An 11561-nucleotide genomic window follows, 5' to 3' on the forward strand; every position below is an offset into this window, starting at 1 on the left:
ACAGTCATAATGGAGTTGTGTCATTTTTTTTTTTTTTTTTTTTTTTTAGCGCGTTACTCAGTAGCTATCGAGGATCCTGACATACGTTCGAAGCGTAGTCGCGCGACTGTAGGTAGTGGAGTCACACGCATGACAGTCCAAGCTGGGCAGTTTTACAGATCTACATTGAATTTGTTTGTATGTTTGATCCACAATAACTCTCAAACAGGTCATCCAATTATGTATGATGTAACATAATTGAAATTTTCTCATTAAATTTTGGGCCGAAGTGTTTGAATAATTAATTGAAAAAAAAAAGCGTTGAGATTGTTGAAAACTCACCACACATGGTTTTCCTATGTAGAGACGGGGCATGAACGGACCAGCCAAAGTCAGAAATCTTCACATCCTCATGCATAGTCAGCAAGAGATTCTCTGGCTTGATATCACGATGAATAACCTTCTTCTGGTGACAGTAATGTATGGCGTCAGCAACTTGATAGATGTACTTGGCGGCATCTTTCTCCGTGTACCTGAGAAATTACCAAATATGTGTAATACAGATATCAGATAGGATTATACACTATGACACAGATATAGATTTTTTTCCTCATTAATCAGCAAGAGATTCTCTGGCTTGATATCACAATGAATAACCTTCTTCTGATGAGAGTAATGGATGGCGGCGGCTACTTGATAAATGTACTTGGCAGCATCTTTCTCTGTGTACCTGAGAAATTACGAAAAATGTTTAACGATGTACCTGTTCCCACCATAACAACAAAAGATATCAGATGTTCATTGTGATTTTTTTTTTCTCTCTTTTTTCACACACTTTTTTGGCAATGTTGGTAATATCTATTTGGGTAGAAGAGATCAGTATTCTGAAGGTATTACCATTAAATCGCAAAGGGTGAGAGAAAGGAGATTAATAAAATGAAATACAACACACAGAGACCCAGAAATTTTCTCCAATTCTCCCATTGAAATTACCAAAATTTGTAGGGAAGTAAAAATGTCAACTAATCACCTATTAATGGAATTAATTTTCACTTACCTCTGATGTGGTTGTTTTCTCATGTGTGTAAACATTTCTATCAGATTAATCTCATTTCTAATTGACTACCTACATACAATATTAATCCAAAATATAAAATCAACCACAAAAAGCTAACCCAACACCAGCTTTGCTGAAAGGGTTACAAAAACTTTCAATTAATGTTATAACTTTATTAATGAGCTAGAATCATAAGCATACATTTTTTGTTTTTGTTCTATTACCTATGTTATGAGTTTTGAGCTTGATTTATTAATAAATATTATGAAAGTATTTGCTTAAAAAAAAAAAAAAAAAAAAAAAAAAAAAAAAAAAAACTATGAATCCATGGGGATATTGTAGGATATTTTCTCAGTGCAGGATTAGAGGGTCTTTCACGTGGCCGTCTGAGTTCCTCTAGAAGCGCTGGCTCCCGGCCTATTCTTGGCGGAATTGTAGTTGACCAAGGTCCGGCCGATGAGGTATTTATCATTCTTAATGTGCTCGTACAGCTGAATGAATTGCTCCACCTGAGGGGAAAATCGGAACAAAAACAGTTATAGGAAACTGGAAAAAATGCTTCTGGCAGTAAACACAGGGTATGTTCTATTCTATTTTTCTTTATTGCCTTTTCCCATACGTAAGGGGTTGACGTTTTTCGTCAGCCTCCCAATCAGCCTTAGGGTGATTGCTTTTGGGCTGACATTTGGTTTGGCTACAAAAATTTACGAGTATTTGTCTAGCACCCAATTTCAGGCTGGTCTCCTCCCTCTTTAAAGTCCCTAATTAGATATGTACCTACTACCTAGCTAATTAAATACTATTAGGTCCAGGATTTCAGCGAGGGGGGGAACAAAAGGGGGAGGGGCAAAAGTTCGCCCCGAACGGGAATCAAACCCGAGGCCTAGCGTTTGCTTACCTGGACGTAGATGACGAAAACCACCACCACGATCACCAAAATGAACGGATAGATCCTCCGCGCCACGAGGTTCCTCAGGGCGCTATTCCTTACGAACAGGGGCACTGTAAAAGATAAAGTAGAGTTTTCTAAAAAAATAATGGGGAAAAAAGATTAATTAATACTTCGTTTTTCGATTGCAAATATTTCAACGGGTTACTTTCTGGTGTTCTCGTGTTGAGCCAGCACCTAAATGGGAAGTATTGTGTCTCTTCTCGCCCATCTGATGAGAGGCATACTACGGGATGGGCATGCTACGACACAGACCACAAGCGTCCAATGTAGCAGTTGTTTCATCGCTACAAAATAAAAAAGGCGGTGAAACACTCATCTTTAAAAAAAAAAAAAAAAATCTGGAAACTCTCAATATTGTTGAAACATGCATTTACATGCATAGCCTACATTTCACAACTTGGCCTTTTTTTTCCACTTACCTGATGTGTCATTCTTTCATTGATGATTTCAACTTTGTACAAAACTTTGAGAGCTATCATAATTTGTGTTGTCTTTTCCTTTGCCAGATACACATGTCCAAATTTTCCCGTTCCCAGTGGACATCCAACTTCAAAGTCACTCATTTGCCACCGGTACGATTTGTTCGGTGCCTCACGAGCATCGTAGTGTGTTTGCATTTTCTTCAGATATTCCTCAACATTTTCTTTGTTCTCTTCAGGGACCGATACATTTTTCAGGTTATCAAGGGTCTGTATGGAAAAGTATGGAAACAAAGTGTTACATGGGTATAAATAACTGAAAATGTCTGAAAACTATAATAAAATAATAAAAATGTAGCTATAAAATATTTTTTAAAAAAAAGTGAAGGAATCCTTGTTATCTCCCATTTTATCCACAATACTAAAGCCCGTCACAGACACTCAGACCATCTGTCAGAACATCTCAACATGTGTTACAGAAAAATCTTGAGACCTGGGTCTGAAGCTTTTCCCACCACACACATTCTGTCTGTCAGGTGGTCTGAGAGTGAGTGATGGACATAGTAAGACCTAGTTTAGACTGCTGTGGTAGGACTTAAAGGTTGCTCATTTTGAAAGAAAGGTTTGCTCATTTTGAACCAATGGACTGTAGAACTGGTATCAGATGGTCTGAGTGATGGACACAAGACCCAGTTTAGACCTTTAGACTGCTGTGGTAGGACTCAAGGTTGCTCATTTTGAAAGAAAGAAAAGCTCGCTCATTTTGAACCAATGGCATGTAAATCTGGTAGTGATTTTTTATTTTACTTACAAAATCTGCCATTGTGATATACCAAGTTCTGATGGGGACAAAAATAGAAGAACACAACTGGAAAACGATGAAGAAGAACCTTCTAATCGCTTGGGATCGTTTCTAATAACAGACGGTACTGAAATAAACGAGAAAGTCGAGAAACCAAGTGAAATTAATCAATTAATCAATAAAAAACGGCAAAACTTTGAAAAAAATTGCTGAAAAGTTGAAACTGTTGAAAAAAAAACTGGGAAAATCAAAATTTTCAATTTTTTCCGTTAAAAATTCAACTTTTCACAGGTAAACAAAAGTGCGTTTACATTGAAATGGAAAAAAGGGGGATTTTTTTTACGGTACGGAAAAATTCCGTACACTGTTTTACGTGTTGCATAACCACAATATTTTTTCAAGGCGAACCTCCGTGGCCGAATACGTATACCACTGCCAGGCTTTCACACCGGAGGACCCGGGTTCGATTCCCGGCGGGGACGAATTTTTTGCTCGCGGTGTATTCAGCCGCGTGAGGACCAGCTACTTTAATTGAGTAGCGACCAGTGGCGGCATTACCAGTATAAAACATTATATTGGCATAGGCGGTTCTTGCCTAAATTTTTGGGGGGGCTTGATTTAGCTTTATGTAAAAAAATCTGGTGTGAACATCACACGACTTTCCTTATCCTATTGAATGATGCTTATTTGAGTATTATTTGACCCTAACTTTTACCATATCTCTAACCGTTTAGTCGGTATAGCTGAAAACCGCCAAAAAACGGTCGAAATCCGTCCAAAAGTGGTCAAAATGCCGCCAACCCTTTTTTGTTGTATCCGTGTCACATTTGTCAACTACATACCAAATTTCAAGTCTCTAGCTCATACCGTTCCCGAGATATTGTTAAACTAGACCCAAAATCGCCAAAAAGCGGTAAAATGCCGCCAACCGCAGCACCTATCTCAACTAAACGTTTTCTGTCGCATCCTTGTCACATTTGACAGTTACATACCAAATTTCAAGTCTCTAGCTCATACCGTTCTCGAGATATTTTGTTTAGAGACAGACAACACACACACGGACCAATGGCTGAAACTTTGGATTTAGGCTCTAGGGACCTCAAAACGTGTTTTGGCACTAAAAAACGCACCCCCCCCCAAAAAAAATTTTTCAAAAAAATTGGGGTTTTTTTTTTTTTTTTTTTTTTTTTTTTTTTTTTTTTTTTTTTTTTTGCTACAGCATTGGTGGGTCAATCACAAATCAAGTATTGGGGATATAGGTACTCAAGGGGAAAAATTCCTTGAAATAGGTACTATAGGTAGTGTCTAGTTTTATAGATTGAAGAAGCACCTAATGTTGTAGATACCCCAAACATTTTCGAATTAACTCGTTCAATGCATGAGTACCTTGGTACTCCCAAACCAATGCATTCTAGAAACTTACAGTCAGTTGACTTTCGGTTGTCTTTTGGTTATCATAAAGTTAATATTGCTTGTGAGTACACTTGTTTACAACATATGATTCGACCCAATACCTCATCCCTTCAGGAAGACAACACCTGGAGACACTTTCGACTACGTAAAGAATACAATGGTAAGTATAGTAGAGAGTACACCATATGTTACACCTGTTTATATTATATGATAAAAGTGGTAAGTTCGATGCCCACCATTGACAAAAATTCGATTGTACAAGTTACGTACGTATGTATATTTCAACGGGTTATTTTCTGATGTACTCATGTTGACCAAGCACCTAAATGGGAAGTATTGTGTCTCCTCTCGCCCGTAAGAAATACGTCGATAACACACTCATCTTTTCGTCTCATCTCATTTGTCATCTAGTCATCATAAATTCTAGTCTTATTCAAACAGGATTCTATTCTATCTTTTTTTTATGTTATTATTCTTTCAGATATCAAGCTGGATCCTCCAGATGGGCAGTGGCGCTACCCAGCGGACAAAAATAGCAACTGCGTTAAGTCTGACGTCACAAATCTTTGAACTTTTTCATTATAAAAATTGAATTTTCGATTAAAATAAATTTATATACCTACCTAAATAATTAATTTAATAAATTTATCAAGAACAATAAATCCCCCTTAACAATACTACTTTTGACCCCTAAAGGCCCAGGACCACAAAAAGCTCAATCTGAGTTTACACTTCGTTTAAGTTACAAAAAATTACGTATTAAAAAATATAAAGGTTCAAGTTATTAGCTAGATTTTGATCAAAAAAAGAAAAGACATAAATAAAATAAAAAAAAAAAAACTCAAAACTCAGGGGACCCTAAAACGGATATTTCCACCCATTTCTTGATTTTTGAAAAATTGGACCTATTGCAATACTTTCTCATTACTGTAATAGAAAGTAAAGAACAATCAGATTAATCTCATTTCTAATTGACTACCTGCATATAATATTAATCCAAAATATAAAATCAACCAATCAGATTTGTTTAATCTTACGAGCTAAACCTAAACCAAGTGCAAACTAAGGTTGTAACCCCGGGCATCATTTGTTCTACACCATTAAACTTAAATTACTTCTACCTAAACTTATAAATAACTAAATAACCTAATCTTTTTCGTTGTCGAAGTACCCATGAGTGAAATATTTGTGATTTTTTTACAAATGGACAGCATTATGCAGAAAGGAACGATCCTACGAAAACCACCTTTCGAAAAACGTAAAAAAATCGGTAATTGTTTGATATTTTTCACATAACATCACAATACAGAAAGTGTCTATTTTCAGAGATTTAGATATGGTAACAGAAAGTAGCCATTGAACTGGCAGTTCTTCTTCTTGTTTTTCTTTGCCTTTTCCCGTGCATACAGACAGGGTCGGCGTTTTTCGTCAGCCTCTCAATCAGCCCTCTAGAGTGGTTGCTTTGGGCTGACATTTGGTTTTGCTACAAATTTTACGAGTGGATGCCCTTCGCACTCAACCTTTGCTATTTCTTTAGCAAGGGAAATTCAGGCTGGTATACTCCCTGCTTAAAGTCCCCCAGCCAACAAGGAAATCTGGCAGTACCTCTTCGATTTCGAAGAGGTACTGCCTCTTCGTGGTTCTTTTTTGAATGGTTCTTTTCTGCTTAATGTTGTCCAAATAAAAGTATGTGTGTACCCCTTTTAATAACCTAAACTTAAATAACTAGAGCGAGTATTTACAAATATCAGATTAATAAAATTATAAGTTGACAAGACACTTGAATCACAAATTAATGGCTGAAACCACAGGTCAGGGATCATTCTCCTCCTCCCTCCCCCCCATCAATGGAACACTGAAGTTAAGCAACGACACAAGTGGTTGATATCCAGATGGGTGACCATCTGGTTAATCGCGTGCAACTGGCTGACATTAGAAATAAATTCCCTTCAACCCTACTCAGTAGAAGAAATTTTCCATAAGATTTTGATATGTAATTTGATCCTTTCAATTTCAAAGCCAGCCTAGTTAGCTCGTTGGATAGCACGTCCGCCCCGGGCGGATTTTATCCTGATGGGATAATATTCGTTCTCGGAACGGCTGGCTTTCTCCTATCCTGTATTCCTTCTCTCTTCGAATGTGGGCCGAGGTTGAATTTTCCAGAAAGATTTCCAAGCTGATCACTGAAACCCATTGAATTTGCCTCAAAAACAAAATGTTTTGTTCTTGAAAATTTTTCCTCAAACATTGTTTCTGAAATTTATCTCGAATCATCGGAATGCTTCGTTCTGCGCGGTCTCATAGAAATGTGTTTTTAGTCCGTCCTTCCTTTATTATTACTAATAATAAAAGGTATAGTGGACGGACTATTGTATTCGCTTCGGACAAAAGAAAAGTTCATTAAAATGGTGGGGATCCAAACATCTTGGGCAAGGTTTTATTTCACAATGAAGTTATTAATTTGATTAAAATTGTCTAATCTAATTACCAGTGCAATTATCGTGTCAACTAATGCGCTACTTATCTGATTATTGTGTAAGGCATTGCTTATTGCAAAACGGTGTTTGTTTATGTCTCAGGTACCTACCTAGGAGGATATTTGGTCTATGAATCATCTTTCTGAGTAAGAGATAAGTGTTTGGGGTCTGTGAAAGAGCACCCTGTGATGTGTAGTTTGACCTAAGTAAGAGAATTTTATTGTTTAGGAGATCTACCAACAAAATAGTCAGTTTAGTAGGATAACAGATAACCTTGAGTAATAGTTTCTTAGTTTAAGTAGTTTGACCTTAGAGAATTTTATTGTTTAGGAGATCTACCAACAAAATAGTCAGTTTAGTAGGATAACAGATAACCTTGAGTAATAGTTTCTTAGTTTATCTGCTTTTAAAATCCCCATTTGAATAATTCCTATTAGATGTTGTTTTTTGAAACAGTGATATAGTTATAATGACAGTAGACTGGGCTTATAATTCATCATAGAACTTTTCTCCTAATATTAGGAAAAGAACCATCTCTTTCTGTTTTTAAAAAATCAGATCATTCAACATGAATCTGAACTTCAGTGAACTCTGCTGTCTGTTTTGTTTTCCTCCGTGTCCATCGAGAATTGCATCGTCCCCATTTGAATAATTCCTATTTGATGTTCTTTTTTGAAACAGTGATATAGTTATAATGACAGTAGACTGGCCTTATAATTCATCATAGAACTTTTCTCCTAACTTTAGGAAAAGAACTATCTCTTTCTGTTTCTAAAAAAATCAGATCATTCAACATGAATCTGAACTTCAGTGAACTCTGCTGTCTGTTTTGTTTTCCTCCGTGTCCATCGAGAATTGCATCCAAAGTAGCATTCCTCCCTCCCGAGAGCACATACTCATTCACACCCACCGAGTCAGGCAGCTCTACATATCATGTGCAATTCAATGACAAAGCCGAATGGCAGTATGGTGATAATGAACGGTCAAACATAGAAGGATTTTTCACTCGTACATCCCGAGGGAATCGGCTAGCTTGTATGTTCATGAAGTGCAGCCCGAATGCAAGATTCACAATATTATTTTCTCATGGCAATGCTGTAGATATAGGACAAATGTCATCATTTTTCACTGGGCTAGGCTCACGAATCAACTGTAACATATTTAGCTATGATTATTCTGGGTATGGAATAAGCACGGGAAGACCGTCTGAGAAGAATTTATATGCAGATATTGATGCTGCCTGGAACACACTCCGAACAAGATATGCGGGCTAGGCTCACGAATCAACTGTAACATATTTAGCTATGATTATTCCGGGTATGGAATAAGCACGGGAAGACCGTCTGAGAAGAATTTATATGCAGATATTGATGCTGCCTGGAACACACTCCGAACAAGATATGGCATTTCTCCGGAAAATATCATCCTCTATGGACAAAGCATTGGGACGGTGCCTACTATTGATCTTGCGTCAAGATACCAAGTAGGTGCCGTCATTCTACATTCACCTCTCATGTCTGGAATGAGAGTGGCATTCCCAAGAACCAAGAGGACTTGGTTCTTTGATGTATTCCCCAGGTAATAATAATTCTACAATACTTGGGCTTTAGTTCCCTAGTTGCAAGTTGTATTTCATTTTACATTCACCTCTCATGTCTGGAATGAGAGTGGCATTCCCAAGAACCAAAAGGACTTGGTTCTTTGATGTATTCCCCAGGTAATAATAATTCTACAATACTTGGGCTTTAGTTCCCTAGTTGCAAGTTGTATTACTTATTTAGGTATCTATTTAAAGGGGGGGGTGGAAAGTAACATCTACCACATTCTACAACATACCCCTCTGAAAGCTCTATTATTATAGGGTCATATTTGCAAATGTAAAAACTCCAATCATGGGCTTGTCCACTCTGGAGAAGTACATTTACCTCTACTGCCACTGTTAAAAACCAACATTTTTTTTTTTTTTTTTTTTTTTTTTTTTTTCTTCTTCTTCGGATGGAAAGTAACATCTACCACATTCTATGACATACCCCTCTGAAAGGTCTATTATTATAAGGTCATATTTGCAAATGTAAAAACTCCAAACATGGGCTTGTCCTCTCTGGGGAAGTACATTTACCTCTACTGCCACTGTTAAAAACCAGCATTTTTTTCTTTCTTTTTTTTTCTCTTCTTCTTTTTACAAATTTATAGATGTTTTATTTTACAGCCAAATTTTATAACAGCAAAAATTTAATTTGGTAATTATTAATGACAAATGGTAATAATAAAGTTCTTTGCTCTCTGTTTCCAGTATTGATAAAGTACCAAAGGTGACGTCTCCCGTTCTTGTCATTCATGGCACAGAAGACGAGGTGATTGACCTGTCACATGGCATTGCCATCTATGAGCGATGCCCGAGGCCGGTTGAACCACTGTGGGTTGAGGTAAGGAAAGATACAACATGCCTCCAAAAGGGTCCCTCTCATCCAGTACATGTGTATAAATTTTTCCCAACTTTTAGGGTTTGTCCTAACACCTAAGCCTCAGATTGGGCTTTTTTGGGTAGATAGTTAAGCTGTATTCCTGACTCCCTCTTTTTTTTTATATATATATCTCAGCCTAGATGGAGGGGCAACTACCACTGTGGGTTGAGGTAAGGAAAGATACAACATGCCTCCAAAAGGGTTCCTCTCATCCAGTACATGTGTATAAACTTTTCCCAACTTTTAGGGTTTGTCCTAACACCTAAGCCTCAGATTGGGCTTTTTTGGGTAGATAGTTAAGCTATATTCCTTTGACTCCCTCTTTTTTTTTTACCTCAGCCTAGATGGAGGGGCAACTACCCCAAAGGATTTGGTAATTTATTTGTTCCATAATACAATTACAATTGCTTAGAACATTAAAACATATACAAAAAAAGAGAAGAAAAAAAAACCCCCAGAGAAGTACTTTAACTCAAAGAGGAGACACCAAATAATAACAGTAGGTATGTAATAAGTTTATTGACTGATTTTTAATCACTATCCCTCTAAGTACATGTTTAGTTTTAGGGGCATAATGAAGGCATTCAATGATGAATTTATTGCCAGAACTAAATGTCAGCCTTGATTTTTTTTTTACTTTGTACTACTAACATTTTCTCTATTGTACATCCCCCCCCCCCCCCCCCGGGTATTCTAAACAGTTGAATTACCTATGCCTAAAAAGTTAAAAATAGCTAAAAAGTCGATTCTTTGAGAGGAAGTATCTCTTCAAAACTTTTCAAGTATTTCAAAACCAGCCTATTTAGCTTGGAGGGCAGTGCGTCTGCCTTGTAAGCGCTAGGCCGTGGGTTCGATTCCCTCCCGGTGCGGATTTTATCCTACACAGAAAAGGTTCGTTCCCGAAACGGCCTACTATCCTGTCTTCCTTCTCTCTGCTTTCGGGACAATAAGACAGCACTTGCATTTCCTCCTTTCAAATATCAAACCTTGAAAAAAGGGGACCGGATAAAAAAAGAGGGGTTATACAAATATACATGGGTTTTACCCGTTTATACATGGGTTTTACCCGTTGATTTGTTAATCAATCAATCAATCAAAGAGATGAAAAATCAGTAAACAGGGTCCAACATTCAACCTTCCCTCACAAAACAGGGTCTCACTTACTCAACGTCACCATTGTATCCAGGGCCATTTTTCATATGGAGTTGTTCAAAATTCCATGTATCTTAAGGGCCAGAAAAAGTGTTAAAATGAAATCACTCACAGTATGTACAGTAAACAGGGTCCAACATTCACACTCGACACATACAGGGTGGTCTCACTTACTCAAAGTCACCGTCGTATCGGGGGCATGTTTCGTATAGTTGTTCAGTATCCACGGATGCTGTGTCACACTGGGCAGGGGGAGTCTATCCTTCGGGTTCAGCACCAGGAGGGACCTCACCAGATCTTTTGCCTGATCTGACACCCATGATGGAAAGCCGTACGAAAGGGCTTTGATTTTGGCAAAGGTCGTGTGAATAGAAGAACACAACTGGAAAACGATGAAGAAGAACCTTCTAATCGCTTGGGATCGTTTCTAACAACAGGCGGTACTGAAATAAACGAGAAAGTCGAGAAACAAGTGAAATTAATCAATAAAAAACGGCAAAACTTTGAAAAAATTGCTGAAAAGCTGAAACTGTTCACTGTTGAAAGAAAAACTGGGAAAATTTTCAAATTTTTCCGTTAAAAATTCAACTTTTCACAGGTAAACAAAAGTGCGTTTAGATTGAAATGGAAAAAAGGGGGAATTTTTTTACGGTACGGAAAAATTCCGTACACTGTTTCACGTGTTGCATAACCATAATATTTTTTCAAGGCGAACCTCCGTGGCCGAATACGTACACCACTGCTAGGCTTGCACACCGCAGGTCCCGGGTTCGATTCCCGGCGGGGTCGAATTTTTTTGCTCGCGGTGTATTCAGCCGCGTGAGGACCAGCTACTTTAATTGAGT

At 37.7% G+C, this 11561-nt stretch overlaps 2 protein-coding genes and 1 long non-coding RNA gene across 3 annotated transcripts in view; 1 reads left to right on the forward strand and 2 right to left on the reverse strand.

The window, feature by feature from the left end:
• The window catches only part of LOC103516080 (aurora kinase C-like), a 12395-nt gene extending 8949 nt beyond the window's left edge, over positions 1–3446 (reverse strand). The window contains exons 1-6 of the mRNA XM_008481031.3: positions 3219–3446; positions 2404–2677; positions 1935–2038; positions 1420–1545; positions 1037–1101; positions 322–512 (exon numbers count right to left, since the gene is read on the reverse strand). Coding sequence (XP_008479253.2) covers positions 322–512; positions 1037–1101; positions 1420–1545; positions 1935–2038; positions 2404–2677; positions 3219–3230 — 772 coding nt within the window. The 5' untranslated portion in view covers positions 3231–3446. The remainder of the gene's footprint in view (positions 1–321; positions 513–1036; positions 1102–1419; positions 1546–1934; positions 2039–2403; positions 2678–3218) is intronic.
• Positions 1365–2042, reverse strand: LOC113470278. The gene is made up of 2 exons (XR_003393388.1): positions 1935–2042; positions 1365–1545 (listed from the first exon to the last, which is right to left on the reverse strand). It is a non-coding gene; the product is annotated as an uncharacterized LOC113470278 (long non-coding RNA).
• A 4334-nt stretch (positions 3447–7780) lies between the features above and the next one.
• Positions 7781–9657, forward strand: LOC103516082 (alpha/beta hydrolase domain-containing protein 17B). Its single transcript, XM_026828584.1, has 3 exons — positions 7781–8236; positions 8374–8677; positions 9393–9657. Exons 1-3 carry the CDS (start codon positions 7894–7896, stop codon positions 9619–9621), a joined length of 876 nt encoding a protein of 291 aa, XP_026684385.1. The 5' UTR covers positions 7781–7893; the 3' UTR covers positions 9622–9657.
• The last annotated feature ends 1904 nt before the right edge of the window (positions 9658–11561 follow it).

This window comes from Diaphorina citri, unplaced genomic scaffold (genome assembly GCF_000475195.1).
Source record: "Diaphorina citri unplaced genomic scaffold, Diaci psyllid genome assembly version 1.1 scaffold1486, whole genome shotgun sequence".
Taxonomy (NCBI): domain Eukaryota; kingdom Metazoa; phylum Arthropoda; class Insecta; order Hemiptera; family Psyllidae; genus Diaphorina; species Diaphorina citri.